General features: G+C 35.4%; 1 protein-coding gene across 2 annotated transcripts in view; it reads left to right on the top strand.

Moving 5' to 3' along the window:
• Positions 1 to 27,186, top strand: part of Mdga2 (MAM domain containing glycosylphosphatidylinositol anchor 2) — a 749,855-nt gene that overhangs the window by 342,364 nt on the left and 380,305 nt on the right. For both annotated transcript variants that reach the window (XM_021179085.2, XM_021179084.2), the window contains exon 2: positions 14,400 to 14,539. Coding sequence is in view for 1 of the 2 variants with exons in the window: in XM_021179084.2 (XP_021034743.1) it covers positions 14,400 to 14,539 (140 nt within the window). In the remaining variant the exon portion in view is untranslated. The remainder of the gene's footprint in view (positions 1 to 14,399; positions 14,540 to 27,186) is intronic.

The following is a 27,186-nucleotide window of genomic DNA, read 5'->3' as shown; positions in this document are numbered from 1 at the left end:
GAGAGAGAGAGAGAGAGAGAGAGAGAGAGAGAGAGAGAGAGAGAGAGAGAGAGTTTGCCATATATGGACAGGTAACTGCTAGAAGAAGGTTTTGGATTCTTTGAAGGATTTACCCTTTTCTGTGAATCACCCAAAATGATTGTTAGGAATTAAACTTAGATCTTCTGGAAAATAGCAAGTGGCCTTAAGTGCTGACTTCTTTTTACAGCTCTATGGAGTTCTTTCTTAATGAACAATGTGTATCAGTTTGTACTCATAATAAAAAAATATGGATTTTCCATATTTTATTTTAAATCTAATAGATTGCTTAATATCTAATAACATTTTGAGCTTAATGAATATTCCAAAGATAAAGCCACAGCTATGGCTATATCTACTTTTTGTCTCATTATCTCTATTAATCATTTTGTTTAGAACATTCTCATAGAACTCTCATGAAATACCCTATCTTTACATAAAGTCTATATGCACAAAATTGTCAATATATTCATGAATTAAACCTTTTTCCAACTCTTTACCACAGTTACACTATAAACTAGTTACTATATCACAAAAGTAAAGATAAAGTATCATCATTGATTAGTTTTTCAGATAGTTGTATAACTCTTCTGGAAAATTTGGACAAAATTATACTTGCCTTAGTTAGGGGACCAATGACAGAACAAAGTAGTGGTTCCACCAGCTGGGCCAAACTGAAAAACTAATGAGTTTATTGGCAATAAATTTCTACAAGTGAGAAATTACAGGATCTTGTTTGACTGAAAGTTAGCATCATCACCTAAAAGCCCACCTCAAGAAAACTGTAACCCTTGATAGCTTGCAACATGCTTCACAGGCCAGAGTCTCCTCTCTGGAAGAGCTGCTACTTCTTGAGAAGAAGATAAGAATCTTGTAAGCTTTAGGAACTTCCTGAGACACAATTGCTTACTTAATCTTAAGGAGCCTCTCTTGCTGAAATTAAAATGCAATTGCTTTACAACAGAGAGAAAAATAAAGACATAGAAAGTCAAGTGTTTGCACAATGTCACAGTTGATGTCAGAGTGAGAATTTGAAACAAGGCATATGTATTTATAGTCTTGATTCATACTCACAGTGCTGCCTTAACCTCTTCATAGTTCACAGCCTTCTTCAGGCTGTACTTTTGAAAGTTAAACAATGCACATATTTTGTCCAACAATATATTTGGGGTACAGATTCAGATTTGTATATATGCTGATATCTCCAGTTCAACCTTTCATGCATATGAAATGGCTACATTTATCAATACATCTTCTTTTGAAATGTTGTCTCTTCAGATCAATTTCCTCAGAGATGAAGCCAAAGCTCTGTGCATTTAATAATTTAAATTCCCTTAGCAAACCTACTTCTGGAAAAGCCTACCCATACAAAATGGATATATAAATTTTGTCATCATTATCTCAAAATTACTATTAAGTACTTTGTAATAACTAAAACGTAATAAAACTGTATCATTGAAATTAGTGACTGAGACCTGGGGGGGGGGAGGCAGGGAAAAGAGAGTTCCCAAGGAATGTCATGAACCTGCATCCTGCAATTTCAATGTCTCATCCTCAATTAATGTAACCACATTTTTTGAGCAGAGAATTCAGGCAATTCATTACTGTGTTCATTTCCATCAAATAGTTAAAATTGATATTTTAAAAACTTAAGAGCTGATTGATATGGCTTACTGATAAGTACTTGCATCTTACATTGTGTAGTTTAGACAAATTATTCCCTTTGAACTCTTGTGACATGAAGTATTTAATTAACTGTTCTTTGTATATAAGAATATAGATGATGACAAATTTTGATTTTTCTGAATTATATTCTGAATCCCTAAATCCAAGAGAGAAAACTCTAAAGCTTTCAAATTAGAATGCATTGTACTAAAATGAGTAGAACACCAATACAATGAGTAGAATACCAATAGCATAATGAAGTTTGTTTGTAGTGTAAGGGAGGAATGCAGAGAAAACAATGCCTTGCCAAGTCACTACAGTATCTTGTAGTGTTCATATAGACACATGGAAATTAAAACATGTTCTCAGAGTTTGAAAGAGAACTAGAAATCATCAGAACAAGTTCTTAAGGGTTTTTGAACTCAGAGCCCTTGAAAGCATCTTTCCAGTAGAGTCTACCTCAGTCTTGGTCTGCAATAACTGTGCTTCTCATTGATTAGACTGTAGTTTTGCATCCTGAAGGTGCTGTTTCTGCAATTCTGAGGTCTAATCTCATTGACCCAACTTGCTGAAGAACTTGCCCTCTTTCGAACTACTCACAGAAAATGGATGCAATTTCTCCATGTAAAGAGGCTTTGGAGATATTAGTAGGCCAGATTGTGCTATTTCTGTGTGCTATTGCCACTCTTGGAAAATCAAATTGAAGTTTTCATTTTTGGTACATTTTGTAATAAATCTCATTTGTTTTTGATGAAATGGACTGAGAGAAAGAATGTTTCTCTCTAAATACTAAATTTGTGATTAGAGTTGGAAAATAATGGGAGTAACATAATTTTGATTATTATATGCTGAGGCTTTGTCGTTATTTTAAAGAAAGCAGAAAACCTCTAACTTTTAGGGAAGTATAAATATCTTGTCATACCTTTCAGCCAAGAAAAAAATGATGTTATGTATCCCATACCCTATCTCTTCCTGTAATGGTAGTAATTCCTGAAGCACAAAAGATTTGATTCTAAAGACTGTGCATGGACCAATTGATATATGGCTTCTGATATTTTGTCTCCTTTTGAACTCATGGAGATCCCTTAAACACTTATGGAATGCTTTGTGTTCTAGACCTTCATACTGTCTCACAACAGTCTTTTCCCTTCGCTGTGCCTATATAAAGAATGGTGTCCAGTGAATAACAGGACAGCTGTGTTTACCTTAAATGTAAAACAAACAAACATTTATTTGATCTTTGTGTGACAGCCATTGACCTACTTTCTGAAAAGTTACATTTGTTTAAGGCTTAAATTAAGTTGTGTATATGTCTGTACTTATGGGTCTGTGTGTGGATATGTATATATGAGTGTGAGCCATGGGATCCCCTGCAAGCTGAAGTAAGAGGTGCTTATAACCTGTCAGAAGTAAGTCTCAGGAACCAAAATTCACTCCTATGGAAAAAGCAGTAAGTGCTCTTAACAACTGAGCCATATGCCAGCCTCTTTTTTTTTTTTTTTTCATTTATAGTGCAGCAATATAGCCATGAGCTAGAGATAAATCAGGATGTTCTGGAGGGTCTCATGTGAAATCAGAGCAAACATATACATATAACATTCCTACCCAAGGACAGGAAGCTCTGCTGTTCCTCACATTTGCTTTCATTTTTGATTTCTCTACTGAGCACACTCAATTCCTTCTGAACATTTGATCAACAGCATGTGTGATGTACTCTCCAATAAGGCATGAAAAATTCCAAATATTATTTCCCTTGGAAATGATGGGATGAATGTAGAAGGTTTGGAGGGGGCATCTTCATAGTTATAGCCAGGCCTGCCCATGACTGACTTTATTGGCCACATTTCTTCTCAAGCTCACGTCAAACAAATTGACACTTGGCTAGGGTTAAGCTTGAAATGAGTGCAGGAGACTTATTGTCATTTATATGTGTAGGTTTCTTCTATGAAACATACAAATGACTTTGAGGTTTCGTTTTAGATATTAATAGGTAACACAAATGAAAAAAATAAAGTAGAGGGAAAATATGAAAAACAAAAAATGTATTTGTTAAAATTTACAAATGACATGTGTATGTGACTTTTAGGAAGATAGCTTTCATTTTTGTTGTATTTTGCATTTAATTTTTGATGTTGTATTACAGGAAAACAATTATTTTCTTAATGTTTAACATTATTTCATATGATGCATCTTTTTAACATTAAAATTATTAATATATATCACTTTTGATTTGATGGCAATATTGATTTGATTTGATATTAGAAAATATTATATAAATATAAAAAATGTACATACTACTGGCTAGCTGATATAAAGAAAACAGTAGTTTTATGCTTAACTTTCTTTTTTTAAATAATTTTTATTAGATATTTTCTTCATTTACATTTCTTTTCCCCATTTTTATTAGGTATTTTCTTCATTTACATTGCAAATGCTATCCTGAAAGTCCCCTATACCTTCCCCCATCCTGCTCCCCAACCCACAAACTCCTGATTCTTGACCCTGGCATTCCCCTTTACTGGGGCATATAAAGTTTGCAAGACCAAGGGGCCTCTCTTCCCAATGATGGCTGACTAGGCCATCTTCTGATACATATGCAGCTAGAGACATGACCCCTGTGGGTACTGGTTAGTTTATATTGTTTTGCCTCCTATAGGGTTGCAGACTCCTTCAGCTCCTTGGGTACTTTTACTAGCTCCTCCACTGGGGGGCCCTGTGATCCATCCAATAGCTGACTGTGAGCATCCACTTCTGTATTTGCCAGGCACTGGCATAGCCTCACAAGAGAGAGCTATATCAGGGTCCTGTCAGCAACATCTTGCTAGCATATGCAATAGTGTCTGCTTTTGGTGGCTGGTTATGGGATGGATCCCCGGGTAGGGTAATCTCTGGATAGTCCATCCTTCTGTCACAGCTGCAAACATTGTCTCTGTAACTCCTCCCATGGGTATTTTGTTCCCTATTCTAAGGAGGAATGAAGTATCCACACTTTGCTCTTCCTTCTTGATTTTCATGTTTTTTGCAAATTGTATCTTAGGTATTCTAAGTCTCTGGGCTAATATCCACTTATCAGTGAGTGCATATCATGTGAGATCTTTTGTGATTAGGCTACCTCACTCAGGATGATATCCTCCAGATCCATCCATTTGCCTAAGAATTTCATAAATTCATTGTTTTTAGTAGCTGAGTAGTACTCCATTGTGTAACTGTACTATATTTTCTGCATCCCTTCCTCTGTTGAGGGACATCTGGGTTCTTTCCTGCTCTGGGTATTATAAAAAAGGCTGCTATGAACATAGTGGAGCATGTGTCCTTATTACAAGTTGGAACATTTGTTGGATCTTCAAGCAGTACTATGTCCAATTTTCTGAGGAACCTCCAGAGTGGTTGTACAAGCTTGCAACCCCACCAGCAATGGAGGAGTGTTCCTCTTTCTCCACATTCTCATCAGCATCTGCAGTCACCAGAATTTTTTATCTTAGCCATTCTGAGTGGTGTCAGATGGAATCTCAGGGTTGTTTTGATTTGCATTTCCCTGATGATTAAGGATGTTGAACAATTTTTCAGGTGCTTCTCAGTCATTTGGATAGGGGACTAATATCTAATATATACAAAGTACTCAAGAATCTGGACTCCAGAAATTTAAATAACCCCATTAAAAATGTGGTACAGAGCTAAACAAAGAATTCTCAATTGAGAAAATTTCTTATTTCTTCTTTGAGCTCTGGAATCTCTTGAATGATTCAATTATTTTAACAACAAAGTTAAAGAGATTAGTGCAAAAAATATCCAAAATCTGACACAATCAAAGTTTTCATCACAGCCATGAGAATAGAACAATCTTTTGATTAAATTAGGTGTGATCAATAGATTGATACTTCTTTCCTTTTATCTTATAAATTAGAAACTTTAGAATATTTATTTTCTCAAGTAAACAGGGACACAGTATTAACCATATTTGGAAGGTGAGCTAAACCTCATAGAAAAAAGGGAGAAGTTCACGTTGATTCTCAAACTGTTTAAGTCCAAGCAACAAGTGAAAGAAAAAAGGAAAGCGAACTAAAGTCAGATTTAAACCAATGTCTGTGTTATTATTTATATCAGAACATTGCCTTGTAGAGATTACGGAAGTGAGGCTAATGGCAGATGTTAGCCACACTTTTGAGAAAATTATTCAAAGCCACCACTATTTAAATTGAAATCTCCCCTTGTGCATGTTTGGATATTTGTCTGTTTTCACTGCTGCAGTGTGTACTGCATGGGCAAATGTCACTTACCTTGTTTTGAAGTGTTAGGTGGGTGTGGTGTTCCAAAAGGTCCTTGCAGAGGAAGTAGAATTGGGTCAACAAAGACTGAGAAACTAGAAAAAGAACATATTGGCAACAAAAACTAAAGACAAAAACATCCCCATTGAAGTAGGGTGCTTGACTTTCACTCTGACTTTACAAATACTAACAGGACATAAGGCAAACTGCAAAGCGCAGGCTGGCCGAGCATGCACGCAGCCCCCTTACTAATGTCCCCCGTCATTTCTAATCATCAAAAGGAAAAACAAAAGTAGGGCTGTTGATGAGAAGATATATGTTGTTTTGCTTACTCTCTTTTTACATGAGTAAGGTGTACTCTATTTACATACTGTGGAGATGAATCCTGACTGCCTGTCCTTTTATAGAAGTGATTAGAGAGCATTGAGAAATATCGTGTCTGGTAAGAAGTGGATGAAAGCTGAACATGTTGGCGAATAAAAGGAAAGAAAGAAACACAATAGATATTTAGGGAACATTATTTTAAGAGACGAGTAGAACTGTCTATGAACTGCTGTTCATGTTGGCAAGCAATATGTTGGAAGTGGAAACATGTGGAATGTTTTTTAGTTATACTTCTAAGATGATGGTGTGAGTTTGTTGTATTATTTGATATTGCTCCTTTTTTGTTTGTATGTATTGATAACCCTCAATGGCTGTTTTACTTTATGCTGTCGTGATTTGCCCTACCAGGAGGTTTGGTTTTTGTTTTTGTTTTTTTTTTTTTTTGTTATTGTTTGTTTGTTTTTGCTCAGTCAAATTTCATATCATTTATCTTTTGATATTCCTTCTCTGCAGCCACTCAAAATTCACTAGCACATCTAAATTCTCAGGGGTGATGACTGTTTGTCTCCTCTTGTCTTAAATGACAACCCTGTCAAAAATGTGCCCTTTGGGTAACTTCTGAAGCATATATTTCCCTTGATTCCCATCCATTTCCTGGACTTGGTAAAGCCTATCTCTTTTCCTTGCCTTACATGCTTAATAGTTTCTGCTGCTGTTGTTCAATCACTTACCTCTTGATTTTACATACTCTATGGTCTGATTGTGAAGATTTCATTTCTTTGGTTATTAAACAGTCTAAGTCTTCAGGACCACTGCTAACTGCCCAGTCATTAAACTGCTCATCAGTATCATCCAAGACTAAGATCTTTATTTTTCCTTAAATTTTTATAATCGCCATCTCTGTATCAGTCAGTGTTTATGATAAAAGAATTATGTACTGTCACTAGTCCGAGGGCAACTGAGTGTCAAGGAGTTTTGGAATCCCTGCACAGGACCTCTAGCATATTTAAAAGACAGTTTATAAGATAATCGTGAGATAAGGACTAGGCAAAGCATTCACACAGTATTGAAAATGAAAAGGAGAGCAGAGAGAAAAAAGCAGACATTACTCTGTCCCAGGAGTATTGTGCACACATGCTACATCGGGAGGGGTGGAATAAGGAGATCAATTGTCAGTAATGCTGTTTAGCTAAGTGTAAAATGATGTAGAAAATGAAATTCAATTTAGAAAAGACTATGATAGCTTAAATCAATTGTAAAATGGAAGGGAATCTGAATATGATTGTGTTTGATTTTCATGAGCAAAAGTGAATGACAGGAGGAAGAATGGTATAAAGAATATGTGCTGATTTTATCTTCTCTAGTCATATGAGAGCAGTTTTCTCTCTTCTGTCCCCTCTGTTTGCCTTCCAAAATTCCATCCTCTATGTCCCTTCTCCTCTAACTCCCCTCAGCTCTCTCCTACAGTGTGTGAGGGGTAATTATGCATACTGATTTACTGAACCATTGCAGTTAATAAGACAAGGGAACCTGGCCATCCTATCCTAACTTCAGATGTGTTTCATGGAAAACTTTATCTGCCACAGGAGCCTAAGTTGAGTTGGTCTGGTGGTGAGCCAACATTCTAGTGGCAACCCAAATGGGGCAGAGCAACTTCATGAGGAATTGAAGCGATCTACTCAAGAATAAGGCTCTCATTTAGGGTTCTTAGAGGAGTGATAACAAATAACAAAATGATTGCTGTATTATAACAGCATGAACTCCAGGAAGTTCGCTTTTTAGATGAAAAAGGCTTAAAGTTTAAAACATTTTTCATCCAATTCTTCACTCTAATAAACTGCAATGACTTCAGTAGAGGGCCACTCATTTCAGGCTTCTCCTCTCAGTTATATGCACTCTTACCTAAGGTACTAAGACAGTATCTTTAATTAAGTTGTTTTTCTCAATGTAGTACATAAGATGGAATTTTATGCAACTGTAAAGAAAAAATGACATTGTGACTTTTTAGGAAAATAGATGGAACAAGATATATATTAATATATATATATACACATATATATATGAGCTATTCATATACATATATATATATATATATGACCTTGACTCCCATAAACAAGTATTACATATTCATATCCTTCTCTTCCCTCCCCCAAATCTCAGTCTATTTCTGTTGTTAACTGGAAACCCACTATATAGTCCAATTCTGAGGTTTGCTTACCTCTGCATTCACAGTACTGGGTAAAGTGGATGTGCACCACAAGTCTTAGTCCATATATTGTCTTTCATATAGGGATCCCAGCGCTCAATGTTTATAAGCAGGTATAAAAGTGTGTATGTGTTAATGTGGCTGGAGGCAACAAGCTACAAAGGAGGTCATGAGGGGAATAAGTGGTGTGAGGAAGATGGAAAGAAAGCAAGGCCATAAGAAATATTTGACCTGAAAACTGGAGGCAGGATATTGGTGGTGAATGGGTATGAGCCAAGACCAGGATGGAGGGAAAAGGGGAGAAAGACACACAACGAAGCAAAAGTTGTTCAAAATGTTGTAATGAAACTTAATACTTCCTTTGTCATTTAAAATGAATTAATCAATTGAAAGAATGATAGTAGCTTTTAACTGAACTATTCATTCTGGGAAATGTAGTGTTGACATTATCCTTCCATCTACTTTACTGGGCCTATTTTATTTTATAGGTTATTGATCTCTGGAATGAATAAGCAATTTGTCACCTTACTCTCATTGGGAGTCCGTGAATGAATTTTCTCTTAGCAAGGCAGGGTAAACCTCAGTGCCTTCTTGACCACTCCCCTCACCTTTGCCCTGGTACAATGAAGACCTCCTTCATCAAGACACTGAACCATCTCTCTCTCCCACATCCATCCCAGGCTTTGAAAAACATCTTTCTTGTGCCTACACATAGATTGCTAAGTTGTGAGACTCAAGTCAAATTTTAGGGTAACTTACTCCTCAGTGCATGAGCCACATGGTCCTAAGGTTCCTTCTGGAGCACAGTCACAGGTGATTACACACGTGTCTTTAAGCACACTATGCTTTTGGTCAGGAGCCTCTTCCTCCTTGTATTTTCACAGCATCTTTCCAAACTCAGGCAAAGGGTTACTGAATCCGCATAGCCTGGTGGATTCATCCAGGAAAGTTTTCATTCTTTATTCCCACATAATCTTCAATTTTTCTTTTGGCACACCAACTATTTTGCTTAATTACGTCTGTTTTTCCAGCCTGCAGATCCTGTAGTCTGCAAGGTCTTTGAAGACATAGCTTTGTGTATATACTAGTATATTTCATACAGACACTAACCTTTATGCATTGCCTCATCCCACTGTATTATTTTATGCTTCATGTGACATAAGAGGATAAATGTTCTTCTGGTTACTGAGATTGGGAAATATTCTCTGTTCTTTTTTTCTTTCAACTGAATGAATATAAATTGGTTTTAACTTTCAAAACTGTACCTTAACAAGATAAAAAGAAAAGTTCCTGTTTGCCCTTTTAGTCTGACCTATAGAGCACAAAAGCAACTTACTCTAATTGAGGTACCTAGTATGATTAGTGGTAGGAAAGTAATAAGATTTGGTTTACTTCAAGAAAATTTGAATGAATCCGAGTCTCGTGCAATATTTTAAACTAGTTGTTGAATCTATAGGGCAAAGGAACTCATAACCTTTGCTCCAATTTCAAGAAGATGAATTGAGGATTTTTCCAACCAAACAGAGGACAAAGCTATGGTGTTCTGTTTTTTTATTGTTATATACTAAATTTCATTTGATGTAAATAAATCTAGTACCCTAATAGCTGATGTTTTATTGAAAGGCAAAACTGTTGTCTTTATAGCTTTAATAAATGTTTACTAAATAACAGATAATATTAATAACTATGATCTGAATTAGCAGATCATATGTAGCAGATATTAAATGTGGTAATCAATTAAAAATTAATTCATTTAGCATTAAATTACTTAATTAATGTTTAGATGTGTGTGTGTGTGTGTGTGTGTGTGTGCGTGTCTACTGTGTTGTGTGTGGAGCTATTTTACATACATTGGGTATCTGCAGGGCCAGAAAAGGATGTTGGATCCCATGGAGCTGAAGTTATATATGGCTGTAAGTCTCTTGACCTGATTACTGGGAACCAAATCTCAGGTCCTCTCAAAGAATAACAAGTGTTCTTAATTTCTGAGCAATCTCTCTAGCCTGCAAAATGACTAACATTAAGTTCGACTGTTAAGAAAAGAGAACAAATCAAAAGGCAATGTATGTCTTCTGGGAAAAAGAAGAAAATTATTGTGCTTGGTAATCCAAGATCTCATGATGAACATGGGTACAGATAGCCATGAGGAATCCTAAATAGAAGACTATCATAAGCAAACATGATTCAAATGTCACTGCTCCTTACTCAAATACTGACAGGGCTGCATTACTGAAAGACAACATCTTCACAGTTGTTGTCTGGGACATGAAAGGGTTGGAAGAAAGGATACTGAACTGGGAGTGTGTTTTACCTATTGCATTTGGAGCAGTTACACCATTGATGTTAGTCTAGTTATGGTGCTTCAATATATACATAGTTTCCCAGTACTTTGCTACTCTAGGTCTACTTTGGGAGTTACCAACAATCACAAATATTGGGATTCCAGAACTAGCATCCATAGACAATGAATCAAAAAGAACAAAAGAACCAGTGTTTTTTGTTTGCTACCTTCTTTCCTTCCTTTTTCCTTCCCTCCCTCACTCTCTTGCTCCCTCCTTTCCTTCCTTCCTTCCTTCCTTCCTTCCTTCCTTCCTTCCTTCCTTCCTTCCTTCCTTCCTTCCTTCAGCTCACTTATGGTACAAAGAGCAATGGCTATGTCAGGCACCTGATGACCTCAAGATTGTCATTTTCCAATTTGGAAATAAGAGAGTTGAGTTGGGTGAGTTCTAAAGCGCTTTCAACTATGTTTTCTCTGGTAAAGTAACTAACACATACATACAAAGTATCCACTGTAGCATTGGGCATCTAAACACTAAGAATGTATTTAATGGTTACCAGGAACATAAGCTAACATCTAAATTTTGTAGACTAACACAGCTTTCACAGAATAGGTAATGGGTTCATGCTGAGATTACAGAAAGCCACCTTTTCCAAGAATGTGTTAAAATATAGAAGAGAATAGTAGAAAATTGACACTTATAAATGTCAAAATTCGCCTACTATATAATTTAAATTGTTAAATAAAGTTGCTTATTTGCATAATGAAGCATTTGAAAGATATATCTTAAAATAACAATACTAGGTATTGATTTGAAATCTAAACAAAATATAACAAGTACAAATTAGTCTAGAGAGAATGTCATGTAACTGTGTAATTAGATGTATTACTATATGTGAACTATCATTTATAAGACTAAATTTAGCATAGGTATTTAAGGAAAATATCTGTATTTTATATTTATATCTTTTCTGTTTTGTTTTGTAAGCATTTATTGTCATCAGAGTGTTAATTTTTATAATACATGTGTAATTACACAAGACAGATGCCTTAAAATTAGAACCATGTCAGGATTAGTTGTCTAAATTGAATTCTAAATTTGATCACTGGAGTGATTTGGGGAAACGTTGCCTGAGACACCAGAGCATCCTGGGCATCCTAAGAGTATTCACTGTCACAAGACCCAAGAAATTGTTTCATGGCTAGGCAGAGTCTAAAGCAATGGCACAAGTCTTCAAATAAGTAATTATTCAATATCCCAAACTAAACATTGAATGCATTTACGTTTTTGTGATTTTAAACAAATAAATAACAATGGTGTTAAGTGTTTAGTTATATATTGGTGTTATTTTTAATTAAAATATAATTGCATCAATTTTCCTTTTCCTCCTTCCAACCCTGCCCATGACTCCTACTCCCTCTCCAATTGATAGCCTGTTTCTTTGTGATTACTATGGTTACTCACAGACACATGCACATGCATATACACACAAACACAAACACACACACACATGCATACACACACAAACACACATGGGGAGATGTTCACTCTGTGAGGCTTATGTTGTTGTTGTCTCTGGGTTGACCAGTTTGTCTTTGATGACTAATTAGTGGGATCCCCAGGAACGGCTAAATCTCCATCTCCTGACTCTCATTAGTGGTGATCATGTTTTATTTCTAGATTCCTCCTTCTATGTTAGCATGTCCACTGATATTATGTTCAAGTCATGTTTTGTTATTTTTTAAACATTTTTATTTGATGTATATGGACATTTTGCATGTGTGTGGATCTGTGCACTGCTGGAGTGTCTGGTTCTTGTAGGGACTAAAAGAGGATGTCACATACTCTGAAACTGGAGTGGCAAATGATTGTGAGCTGTTATGTGGGTATTGAAAAATGAACTCAGATCTTCTATAAGAGCAGCCAGTGCTCCAAAAAGTTGAGCCATCACTCCAGTCCCATTGTTTGGTTATTTTAAAAAGTAAAAGTATGCTTATATTTATAAGACCTACAGATATATTTCTGATACTATGGGCTGGGTAGTAGTACCATTATAATTACATGAGCACATGATAAAATGCAAAGTCCCAGGATATTCTGCAAAATGTTAGGTTATTCTGTTTTTCTAGGAAATATATTCATAGCAAGCACTGTGGGCAAAATAACTACCCACATAGAGTGTTGCAGCTATCTTTCTCAAAATGGCTTTCACTCCCAGTCTGCCTTGTAGCTTCTCATGGATGGATATTGGAGAGCAGCTAGATTTTTAAAAATTGAATATCAGGTTTGTCTGCTAAGAATACAAATGTTTGTTGCTTTTCTATTTGTTGTTTATATTTTGGGTTTTTTTTTTAGATTTACTTTTGCACTAAATGTGTGTATTTATCTCCATTTCCGCTAAAATTTAGAAAGATAAAAAAGTATGCCCTTTTGTTTATTCATCTCTGTGAGTGTCCTATGAATTTAAGTGGTGTATGTCAAAACATTACATTTTAGAAATGTTTTTCCCTTCGAAAGATCAATTTTCCAGAAGAAAATTTTTCATAAATTGAGTGTTGTCCTTTTCTTCTTCATAGAATCACCAAGATCATTTTCAAGAAATGTATGAGTTGTGAAGTTTTTTATCATTTTTTTTAAATCCAAGCATTCTAGCATTCTCTTTTTTGGAAATTGATAGCTTCTGCTAAGGGCACTGCTGTTCAGAATGGAGATTCTTGTCAGGATGCTCTGTGATTGCTGCCCTCTACATATGCAGGCAATCATCTTTTCATGTTTCCTTCAGTTAAGATAATTTTCTCTTTCACCTCCGAATATATTACACTCAAAACCATGGTGTTCAAAACTAGTGATGGTCTCTACTCTGAAGTTCCTAGCTGTCAGCTTGTATTTGATTGTAGACATGTATGATTAGCTAAGTATTTCTCATAACTTGAGGAGTTTCTGCTTGTGATAGGTAATATAACAAGAACTAGTCATATTTATTAAAGTCTTGTGCTCTGATGCGAGATAGAGAGTAGGGATTCAGACAGCTCCGTAAGTGTTAAATTATTCTTGGTTTAAAACTTTAGCATAAGAGATCAATAATTTGCTGCCCTCTTCGTGCTTTTATTCAGAGACTGCCATTTGTTGTACGGATGCACTAGATGCTGCTAATTGAGCTGACATTCTATCCCTGTACATGAACCCCCCCTTAGGTCCTCACTTACCCCACTAGACTTTAAAATGAGTTGACTAATGCCTGTGTCTTTAGTTCAAATCCCCTGTCCTCTTTCAATTGTCTTCTGCCTTCTATTCTACATATTCCAGGTGTCTCATTACTTACCCTCTCCGAGTTTTAGTTTCAGAAACACAGAGACCTTCCTGCAGTTTATCAATCAACTTAACCACATGGCCCATAATGACACGGTTATCAGAGGCATCGATTCTCCCCCACTTCTGGGATTTCTGCCATTTTCAGAAGGTCGTGATGACTATTAGAGACGTTAGCAATGTTTTGCCAAGAAAATATTGAATCACTTGGGCAAGTACAAAGTGTTGGGTCTGCTATGGTGGAGTCTTATAAGAATTAGTCTTCCGATCAGGAGGGATCATGAGATGATTTACTTAGGTTTTCATGTACCTTGTCTCTTCCTCACTACACAGCTCCGCCGACAGTTCGGATCGTGCACTCAGGATTGGCCTGTAATATCGAGGAGGAGCGCTACTCAGAAAGGGTCTATACCATCCGGGAAGGAGAAACTCTAGAATTGACCTGTCTGGTTACTGGACATCCACGCCCACAGGTGAGTCCTGAGCTGCATGTGACACTGGAGACGTCTGACTCTTCTTGGAAGTTAAATTTTCACTTTACATAAAAAAATTCTAGAATCTCAATCTCTCTCTCTCTCTCCCTCCCTCTCTCTCTCTCTCTCTCTCTCTCTCTCTCTCTCTCTCTCTGTGTGTGTGTGTGTGTGTGNTGTGTGTGTGTGTGTGTGTGCGTCCATGTTTTTATTTGCAACTTCAATATATATGAAGAATGTATGTTGGATGAAAGATAAGAGTAATAATTTCTAAAAATTGATCAAGATTTTCAGTCCTTAAGATGAAAGAAGAATCTTTTGATTTTATAGTGTGAGAAATTGAGAATACACTTCCAAGAAAGCTGTTAAAAAGACAACTACAAAAATAGCTCAGTAAGATAACAATTCATATGGCGACAAGTTTATTTTAGAATGTGGAAAACCTGACTTCATGATGACATAACTGTACCTGAAGAGGCTTTGTTTGAAGATCTGTGACGTCACATGCACCTTCCTTATTCTTAGCCATTATTTCCATACATGTTCTAAATAAATGTTTCCAGGTGGTGAATTAAGTTTGAACTTGCATATTAATCAGCTGCAACATCCTTAAGTGATTAGCAATGACAGCATTTGCTAGCCATTAGCATAATATTACTATATCGTATATAATATTATATATGATATATTATAATCAATAATTATATAAATAATAGAAAATTTAAAGGTGCTAAAATAACATACAAAAATTAATGTACCAAAGAATTGTTCACAAATAAATATATGCAGTTATATACAAATACGCAAGTGTTTTCACTCACGAATTAATTCTTATTTTCATATACTTAATTTGACCACTTCACACCTCACACTAGTATTTAAGTGTAGCAGGGAAAGTAAGTTGATTAAATATAAAGTATACAAACACACACACACACACACACAAGAAGAAGTCTGGCTGACACAGCTACAGAAAAGAATGGAGACAAAACAGGGGTTTGATGAATTTCCCCGTTATCTTGTCATTTGTTTTTGCCACTCTTCACTCTAACTGATTAAGAAATCTTGATTCCATCCTGGTGAACAAATAAAGATAGGCCTGATACAAAGAGATATTAGATAGGTAGGTTGTTTGGCAGAGAGATAAATAGATGATAGAATATAGATGAATTGGTAGGTAGACTCATAGGACCATAGTAATGATTGAAATGTTAAACTATCTTTTGTCAATTTAATCTTTTTAATCTTCTAAAAGTGTAAAATAGCTAACGCAATGTCTAACTTCTCATAAATAAAAATTACAATGGGTGAATTCATGAATTATTATATTTGCTATTAACAGATTATGAGATAAAGAAGAGACGTTCTCTTAATAAAATTAAACTTTATAAAATTGGCCTAACATAGTTTAACATGCTACAGACAATGGTTAAAAACAGAAAAGAAGTCAAAATTGGTAATTATACAATTAGATATAAGAGAATTGTGTTTAAATATTTAGGAAAACTTATTGAGTTCAGTGAAATAATTTCATCAAATATTTTAAAGCCATATTTATAGTTAACTCCACAAGTAGCTCAAGAAATATTGATATTGTTACAATCTAAATTTTTATTTTAATTAAAAGACCTAATAAGATTTCTAAAATCAAAATTTTGAATCAAAATAATTAAATTATCAGAAGAGACAAGGAGGTTGGTGAGAGACAGTTCCTTAAATAAGCCAGCCACTGGGCCCCATTGTTACAACACTGGTTGCACCTGCATGTAGTTTGAATTGTAAACTTCAATTTCAAATGGAGCTTTTGTCTGGTGCCACCATTGCCAGAGTTCTCAGAGTGCTCTCTAACAGTTCTCATTCCCCTTTAACCTTAGAAGCATCTTACTTTGGCAGTGAGACTCCTCTTTCAACATTCACACTTCAGAGTGCCATCTTGTTCTCTGCTAATCTGAAATGTATTCTGGAAAAAAAAGAACTAGGAGATTTTTATTTTTACTCACTAACCATTTCCATCTGGGGGACTAAATTTGATCCTTAGTTAAAAAATAAAAACAAGACAGCAAACAACAGTATCAAAAACTACCGTGTTGTTATTATCATCTTTTAATTCATTCCTAGAAGTAACTGTTGTATTTGTAGGCTCATCGGTTTGAGTTGATATTTCCTCTTTAAAATAATAGCCTTCTTTGCCAGCGGGCTGTCTAGGGCAGGCTGACTGAACAGCTGGGGCTTGGCATCCTGGCCAAAGTCTAAAGGGCAGACTATTGGCAGCTGCCCCTGAAGCTGGCTTATAGCAACTTGCTGAAGAGAATTACTTCTGTATCTAGTCTGGCACTGTGGATCTGGAAATGTAAACCAGGGGTGTCTTATTCCCTTGTCTTCACAGGTTTCAGTATCCTATCTCTTCCCATAACTTTTAGAATTAAACGACAGCCCATGTCCAAAAATTTTACATGCTCTTAAAAAGTATAATTTGTAGATCGTTGTAAGTAGTCCAAGAATAATTATATATACAAAAGTAATCAAATAAGAAAGATTCACTAAAGTGGATTAGAAGGTGGCACTATAACCAGAATACTTATGTAATATCAGCTTCCCCCTTCTAACAAAGTAATGATGGGGAAATTCCCTAACCTCTCTGCTTCTTATATCTCAGTATTTTGCTCATTTAACAGAAATTGAGACTGTTATAAATGTATAGTCTTGAGTCAGGTTTATATTATAAATGTACATATATATATATATATACATATATATATATATGCATATATATATGTGTGTGTGTGAGTGTGTGTGTATAAAACATGTATTCACATATATAATGTGAATTAACATACTTTATATAATGTTTGAGAAAATAGATTTTCGTAAAATTTAAAGGTTAGTCATGAACATTTTTCTACACACTTAATGGTTTCTATATCCTTTAAAAATATTATCTCCTATTTTCTTTTCAGTTTAGTGTGCATCTCTTTAAAGACTTTTGAGAATTTCACATAATAAGTAAATTCTACTGCTGAAAAATATATTATAAATTTTTCTTTTGGGGTTTTAGTTCTAGTTGAGATTTATATTTTAAAAGATAAATTATTTAATCTTATTTTGTTTCAATTCTATAAATTTCTAATATAATTTGACATTTTAGAGGCCAAGAGTCTTCAACAGACATTGTTTGTTCAGTATGCCCTTGGCTGGGGTCAACCATTTATTTCTTCTTTATGAATTAAAATATGAGCATTTCACCTTTACATTGTGATCTCAATTTTCCTCGTTTACTCTGTAAATCATATGAGAAAAATTACATGACAGACTTTTCAAAGGATTTTCTAAGTAGGATATCTTTCAGACTAAAGGCAATTCAAAGATTCAATTGACTATATTTCTTACAAAAATTGAAATACATACATATGAAAAGTAGACATACTGTATTTTGCACACACACACAGACACAGAGAAGGGGGGAGGGAGAGGGGGGAGGAATTAGATTCTATTACTCTACCAGAAGTCCTCAGATATTTTTTATGGCTTAGAAAATGCAATATAATTTATTTTTTTCATAAGCTATATAGCTGTCTAGACTGGATATTTCTCTTTTATGTGAGAGAATTGCCAACACAAGTGATTTTTTATATTAATCTTTGGATGTGGTTGGCATGACAATACATTGCAAAAGATGCTCAAAAAGTAGTTGTCTCAAATCCTGCATGCAGGCTACTTTCATATGCTCTCTATAAACATCCACCTAGTTTTATTCAGAAGTGACTAACATCCTTATTAAGTTCATATTTATAAGGTTGAAAGTATTATACAGCATTTAATGGTAGATATCATATCTTCAATAATTTTGTTTTCATTCATTTTACAGAGTATGAAGAAGAGTCCATTTTACATATTTAAAAGATTGCTGACACAGTTTAGTCTAAATATATTATTGACATTTTAAATTAAAACTGCTATGGTTACAATGTTACTTTTGTACTTTGGATGATCTAAGTGTATTAAATATTAGCTCAGAATTTGTAGTTGTCTATTCCTTTTGTTATTGTTGTTGTTTATTTTTTATTATTATTAATTTTTTTTTGGTTTGGTTTGGTTTGGTTTGGTTTAGTTTAGTTTAGTTTAGTTTGGTTTGGTATTTTTGAGACAGGGTTTCTCTGTGTAGCCCTGGTTGTCCTGGAACTCACTCTGTAGACCAGGCTGGCCTTGAGCTCAGAAATCCACCTGCCTCTGCCTCCCAAGTACTGGGACTAAAGGCGTGCGCCACCACTGCCCTGCAGTTGTTTATTCCTATGAACAACATTTGTGCTTAGAAGAACCAGCTAATATCTATACCTATGTATCTCTATCTCTGTCTCTGTCTCTGTCTCTGTCTCTGTCTCTATCTCTATCTTTTTATCTAACACATAGAGAGAGAGAGAGCCAGAGGGGGGCATTTATATAATATTTAGACTAAAATACATACTATATTTAGACTAGGTCTATCTTCTAGAATATATGTAATAGTTTTTTAAAGTTTAAAAACTTTAGCTACTGTGATTACTCAAAGTACTTTATAGGACAATATATGCAAATTGTATTTGGTTCTGAGGAAAATGTAAGTTTTCAACTCACATGTGATACAGCTGAACTTCAGAAATGCCCCCGAGTCACAGAACTAAAGTTAAGTCTCTTTCTTCTGTAAAGCCTCATGGAGTTTAGAATTCTGATTAACTGCCTTGCATTCATGACTGAAGTTGGCTTCGTTCTCCAGCGCAGCTTGCTGCCATTAAATTCTTTAATTTTCATATTGGCACAAAATAAAGCGTTACCTAATGGCTTTGAAACACTAACTTTTAAAAGACAACACATCCTGTAAAAAATATGTAAGACATGAATTAAACTTTTAAAAGTTAGAGTGGGTTTTTAAATCATAAATTTGTAATGAAGTTTATAACCCACTAATAAAGAGTTTCCTATCCCTCACAGATAGCAAAATGCCATTCTAACTGAAGAGAAAGTGCACACATTTCTCTTTCATGACTAAAAATTGTGCAAAATGATAAATATACTGTTAAAGCAGAAGTCTACCTGTTATGATCAAGTAAAACCTGTGAGTCTGTGTATGTAGTTCAGTGGTTCAGCCTTGTGTAGAATACAGAGCCCCCGATTTGCTGCCACAACTACATAAAGAAAATATAATGAATTTTAATTTTAATTTTGATATTATAATATAATTAAACCATTTTTACCTCCCCTTTCCTATTTTTAAATCCTTGCATTACCCTTCCTTTTTTTTCAAATTTGTAGTTTCTTTTTATTAACTGTTCACACACACACACATTCTAAATACACATATACTTCCTGCTAAATCTGCATAATATTGCTTGTATGTGTAGGTTTTCAGAGACGACCATTTGATATTGGGTAAGAAGTAGCTATACTTTTTCCTGGGGAACACTATTTCTCCTAAGCTCAGCATTTCTTATGTGGCTGTAGTTGTTTGTGTTGGGTTAAAGCCTCATGGTCTTTTTCCATCAGGTTTGGTGTGTTTGTTACCATCATCTTTGTTCAGGTTTTGATGAGGCAGCTGTGTTGATGAGACTTTATGGATATAGTTACTAGGACTATAATTTTATAGCAATCTTCCTGTTCCCTGGGTTCTTACAATACTCTGCCCTCTCTCCCTTAATGATCTCTGAACCTTAGGTCCTGGAGTTATGATAGATATGATGTTTTATATCATATCTATATTGGGCTCCAAAATTCTACACAGATGTATTAAAAATGTCTAGCATGTGTAAATGTTAAGTAGATATCAACCATCTATGATTCAGTTGTAAATGCAAAATTATTTTCTTTTACATAATTAAACCTTTTACACTTACTATAGATTTTTACAATTAGCCCATTAGAATGTATAGCTTTTTCTTCTATTTGTCTCATTTTCATTAGTCTGGAGCAGTATATACAATAGCAGCAACTGAATATTGAGTTAGGTAGTAAATGAGTCTTCATTTTGAAAGTATTAGATAGGCCCCAAAAAAGTTAAGAAGGAAAAGTTCTTCTGATGATTTGGATGTCATTAGTCACAGAATTCCTGGAACCTATTTTAATATGCTGTTATGATGGTTCTTTTGACATTGAGACATCATGGTGACTTATCTTACATGGTGCTGAGATGCATGAGCAACCTCTACAGAGAAGTCAACCACTCAAATGGCTCAGAGATGTAGCAGTGTTACCACTCACTTTTTTTATTAGTTTGTGTTAGAGAACTCACTAAGGTTTCTCACTATAGGAAATTCACTGGACAAATGGATACTGCAATCACCAAGAGGCTTAGAGGAGAGAGTCCTGTAACAAAGTGATACTCTAGCAATGCTGGCTTGGCAGTGGAATCTCTAAGGCCATCCAGATGATCACATTCTCAAATAATAGGTATTGGACAGTATCACCTTGTTATAAATAAGTGGAAAAGTCAGTTTAAGAACTAATTAATAGCCAGGCATGGTGGTGCATGCCTTTAATCCCAGCACTCAGGAGGCAGAGGCAGGTGGATTTCTGAGTTCGAGAGCAGCCTGGTCTACAAAGTGAGTTCCAGGACAGCCAGAGCTATACAGAGAAACCCTGTCTTGAAAAAAACAAAAAACAAAAAACAAAAAACAAAAAACAAAACAAAAACAAAACAAAAAAAGAGCTAATTAGTATGTGCTATTTATTATTTCTTTTTATTGGGAAGGCAAAGCTACATAAACCTATAAATTGCACTTTTCAGTTTTATCAGAAAAATACCTTTATTGACATATTCAAAAATATATTACATAGCTGGAGATTATTAATTAGTTGACATTTCACCATATGATTTTTTATTTTTTATTTATTTTTTAGTATTTTTAGAGCACTCAACAAATTCTTACTGGCCTTACCATCAATGGGGTGAATTTTTTCTTATAGAATGATAAACTAATTGACGTATTTTATGATTAATTTGTTTACTCCAATATATTTATATGTGTGTGTATGTGTGTGTGTATATATATAACCTTAGTAATCAAATTTGTTATTTTACAAATATTCATTTATAGTGATAATCAAACCTGCCTATCCCTGAAGAATAGCTTAAAAGTGAATATAGTTAGGATATTCTTACATCCAACTCATGCTCACTTACTAAGACCCTTGAATTGACAAGACTTTCTATATTTACTTCAGTGAAGCAGTCATTAGAATGGCATCCACATAAGATGAGGATTTCAACCTCAACTTCATTTTACATAAAATGGAAAATTGCATGCACAATGTTATATAATCTAGTGTACATAAGAGCTGATTGTAAGCTAGTAAATTTTATTCTACATTAGGCTCATCACAGCCTTTTGCTAGAGTGCTCTAGATGCTCCAGATAAATCAGTGAAGAATAAAAATTACCATAAAACATTAATCTGCTACATAAGAAACGTGCTTCCCTGACTGATAAACACGGAAACAGGCATTAAAGAGCATCTCCAGAAATTCATTTATAGTAATTGTTAATCTTTGAATTTTCTCTTGCTGTAGAGATCTTAACAGAGGGGTAAAAATACCATTTATTTTCTCAATAGTTTTATCTTTTTCCATCAGCAGGCATTGATTTCTAGCTTTTTCTGCCTCCTTGTGTTACATGAAGAAACACTATCCTTTACAAGCCAGCCTCTTCCTGCTAACTTGCCTTTGGCACAAATCGTTAAATGATGCAGGACAGGATTGAGCAGAGCAAAGTTTTTGGTTAATTAGTAGTACCTTTTCCTTTGGGCATCATAAAATTTGCATTTTTGGAACAGATTAAATTTAAACATATAGGGTTGTGGTATAGTACAATCTACCTTGTTCATCGTAACAGGAGCAAGAGACCACTTTGAATTACTATGAAGAACTGCAGCCCATCAAAGTCGCAATATATGCCAAAAGCTATATTTTAGAAATACTGTAAAATATTTACTTGAGATAGTATAAAGAAAAAATATAAACACATTTCAGGAGACCTATCAACTCTGTCAGCTGAAATTAATACTTCCACACTATATCTTGAGATACCTTGAGAAAGTCACACAAGTGGGGTGGCTTAGAAAAACAACAGCAAGAAAACAAAAATAATACTAAAAAAAAAAAAACAAAAAAAAACCCAACCAAACAAAAACAAACCAGGCACCCCTTATAGTTTGGATGGGAGGATTCTAGGTTTTGGGTGTCCATATGATGTTTGGGGAAGGAGGCTCTGAGTAGTATTATCTTTTTTTTCTTTTGCCATTGCCTAGATTCTGGTAATGCCCATTAGGCCTTTGTGTTCCTTGGCTTCCATCAGAATCACTCCAATTTCTTCTGTCTTTATCAGCATGTGTGTGGGTGTGTGGGTGGGAGGGCTATGATACTGAGTGTTCATCTTCTTCTTAGATACTATTTGTATTGGATTATAGGATCTCCCCACTCCATTATCCTCATCTTAAATAACTGTGTGGGAGACATCTTACTTCCAAGCCTGAATAATGACCTGAGAGGGATTGTTTGGGAACTGATGAATGATATTTATCTGCAGAAAATAAAAGCACTGTAATGGGACCATTTGTTCAATAGTAACTTTTGGTCTGTTCACAGATGAGCCTGCCAGGGCTACTTTCTGAAGGCAAAATGATGAACTTGACATACACATTGAATGATCCTTGTAGCAAAGGAGGTTGCCAGTTTAATATTAAACAGACAATTGTTTGCCAACTGTATTTGAAAATCTATGTTTGTTTGTTGCTTCTTATGGAGTGTAGAGACCTTTGTGCAGGATCATTGCTCTGCCTGATCTCTTGTGAAAATATAGCCTTCCATTATGTGTCCTTTCATAACTTTTCTGTCAGCATGACTTTGTCTATTTTTTATTACAGTTTGATATAGTGGCTTCATTTTGGTTCTAAGAACTTCTTAAAGTTAGGATTTCACAGCATTTTAAGGGGTTCATTATGTAGCCCATACTGTACATAAATGGTTCTTTTAAGTAACCCAAAACCTAGAGATGCCTCAGTGGATAAACGTGTCTGCCACTTAGCCTGATGGTCCAAGTTTGATCACCAGGTCCTACATAATAGAAGGATATAAGGAAATTCCACCAGGTGTTCGCAGACAGACACACACCCACACACAGGTGGCAGGGAGAAACACTCAAATTAATTAAACAATCAACCTGTATGGACTGAGCATTATAAGAGTTATTTGGATTTACTGTATCTGGGAGCTGCTGTTAGAATCCTGTCTATCTCTGACTATAGGAATGTATTAAATGTTACTTTGGCAGTCTTAGGATTTAATGCATCTTCCCGTTGTACTGCCCACCATGAACTTCAAGAACCTCAGGAAATAGAATTCCATACCACATAGCTATTGAAGGCATTCAGTTAGAGAACATTCAGACATTACACACTCCATGCACTTTTGACAGAACATCTATTTTAAGTCCCATTCAATATTAAATATTAGTATCACAAGCACCTGTGGCAAATTTATGAAATATCAGGTGTAAACTGGAAATCCACTGATATCATCAGACTAGAAATTCATAGCTCTCTGCCTAAACAATAGAAAAGAAATGGACGACAGGTTTTCATGCAGAAAGAAAAAAATCAATAGTTGAGAGTGGGACAGAATTGGAAAGTGCAGTTTCAGACACATTCAAATGCTTGTCTGCATCTAGCTAGTTCGTAGTTTCTAAGAGATATTAGGGAGACAAAGCTTTTTTGGTTAGGTAACACAGAACCAAAGTTTCTGGACTTGAAGACTTTCCTTGATAGGTAAATGGAATTTGGGCCCATCAGTGTATGTTCTATAAAGAATAAACTTCCTTCACATATTTTAAATCTTCTTCCTGGAGTTAGCAAATATGCTTGATAGTAAACCTGGAAAATCATTTACTATGTAACTGTTTCTGGGACACCCCAGCATCCCAAATCCAGATCACTTTGATGTGATCATGATTCAACCCAAAAATGGCATTTAATATGACTTGTATTTATACATACACAGTGCACAACTCATATAACAAACGTTTCTCTACTTGAAATCTTAATTCCTCCTTACAATTACAAGTCATACTAGGAGACCAGTACAATGCAGGCATAGATTTTAGCTAATGAAGAGTTTATAGCTTTTCTGAATGTGTTTAAATTTCTACTATTTACTAGTTTAAAAAAGAGAAAGCGACTGCCTAGCCTCACTTACCAGAAAACTAAATGGCAAAATCAAAATGTCATGGACTTATATCTTCCCTTCTGAATGTCTCTCTGTGGATTCATAATGCACGCTTAATGGCCTCTGAAGAAGTGGCTACGTTCACTCCTAGTCTGTAATGCCTACACTATATCAATTCAAACTGAACATGTAAAGCAGAAACTGCACTGATTTTCTTTTAAAGTTTCCAGTTTAGGGATTGGAGAGATGGCTCAGTGATAAAGATCACATGCTACTTTTCCAGCACCCACATCAGGCAATTCACAACTGCCTGTAACTTCACCTCAAGAGTAACTCATGCCCACTCTGACCTCTGGGGGCACTACACTCAATGTATAGGCACACCACACAGGCATAGACATACACAGACACACAGGACACACGTGCTCATGCATACACTTCACACACACATTTGAAATGAAATTATCACTTTGAAGCTAGTAAAATTTAAGATAGAAATTGATTAATCTGAAGGTAGATTGGAGAAAAGTTCAGTAGAATGAATTAGTGTACCAGCTGAGCCCTCCCGGCCAGTGAATGAGCTAGCACCTGCAAATATATCCTTGTTTTCTCACATGGCTCTTCTCAAAGATACATTCTTCTTGCTCAAAACTGCACCCTGGATTCTATGACTGATTAGTTTTAGACTAATAAACCTGGTTTTATTGATTCAAATGAGCAGATTAAGGATTGATTTGGTTTCTCCAAAATTCATAAAAGGTAATATGCATGCAAACAACCCAAAAAATCAGGTTTAGTATTCATGATGAGAAGTGCAAATGTAGATACAGAAGATTTTTCTGCCTGTCAGTCTGAGAAGGCAAGGTGAAATAAAGGAAAATTATAACCAAAACATCATTTCAAAACTTGGAATGGGAAATGGATTGGGCATGGCCCTTGCAAAGCAGGATTGTGCTTCTAGCACACCAGCTAAGAAGCCAAACAACTGCTATTGGGGAGCAAATCTTGTTAGCAGGGGCACCGAAGGCTCTCTAGTCTGTCAAAGGACAGGAATCATAAGTCTGAACCCAAGAGGAATATCTCTTGTGATAGTTATAGAAACGTGGTTTCCTGGTAACAAGGTTCATTACTTCCTATTTTGCTCTACACTCTACACATTCTTTCTTTAGATATATTAGTAGTAGTACATATATTCACATAATGGATATATTTCAGAGGTGTGTTGATATTGATGTATCAATAATCTTTCTATATTAAACTGAGTTTTCATCACTCTTGTGAATTTTATTTGATGAATCAACTGTCCTTCTCTAAGGAGAGTCTTATTTCTTGTATGTATAATTTAGTTATGATGTGCGAATCTGATTATAATCCATTAGAAAGACACAACTCCAATGTAGATTTTATAATACCCTATTATCTTCCCTGCATCTCACAAGAATTTTGACATGGATTTTTTAAAATTTTTGATGGGGCCAAGACCATACTCTGCAGGAGCCAGAGACTAGACAGAATGATGGGGCAGAATGTCAGCCCCACATTCTTTTCTTTTCTTTTCTTCTTCTTTTTTTTCAACTTTTATTTGTATTTCTTCTTTTTTATTTTTTAATTGTTTTATTGGGTATTTTCCTCATTTACATTTTCAATGCTATCCCAAAAGTCCCCCATATCCTCCCCCCCACTCCCCTACACACCCACTCCTACTTCTTGGCCCTGGCATTCCCCTGTACTGAGGCATATAAAGTTTGCATGACCAATGGACCTCTCTTTCCACTGATGACCGGCTAGGCCATCTTCTGATACATATGCAGCTAGAGACATGAGCTCCAGGAGGTACGGGTTATTTCATATTGTTGTTCCACCTATAGGGTTGCAAATCCCTTTAGCTCCTTGGATACTTTCTCTAGCTCCTCCATTGGGGGCCCTGTGATCCATCCAGTAGCTGACTGTGAGCATCCACTTCTGTGTTTGCTAGGCCCCAGCATAGTCTCACAAGAGACAGCTATATCAGGGTCCTTTCAGCAAAATATTGCTAGTGGTAAGAAAGACACATGCTCCACTATGTTCATAGCAGCCTTATTTATAATAGCCAGAAGCTGGAAAGAACCCAGATGCCCCTCAAGAGAGGAATGGATACAGAAAATGTGTCACATTTACACAATGGAGTACTACTCAGCTATTAAAAAGAATGAATTTATGAAATTCCTAGGCAAATGGATTGACCTGGACGGCATCATTCTGAGGGATGTAACCCAATCACAAAAGAACTCATATGATATGTATGGATATTAGCCCAGAAACTTAGAATACCCTAGATACAAGATACAAAGCACATAGAACCCACATTCTTTTCAAGTCCTCTTTGTTTCAAATATTTTATTGCTTCTATTCTATTTGTTGTGTACTTTTTAAACTTGACTACTATGAATGATCTTACATCATCGGGTAATATCTCATTATTTTTA

Source organism: Mus caroli, chromosome 12 (genome assembly GCF_900094665.2).
Source record: "Mus caroli chromosome 12, CAROLI_EIJ_v1.1, whole genome shotgun sequence".
NCBI lineage: Eukaryota > Metazoa > Chordata > Mammalia > Rodentia > Muridae > Mus > Mus caroli.
Note: the sequence above shows the minus strand (reverse complement) of the source record. Positions and strands in the feature narration are given on the sequence as shown.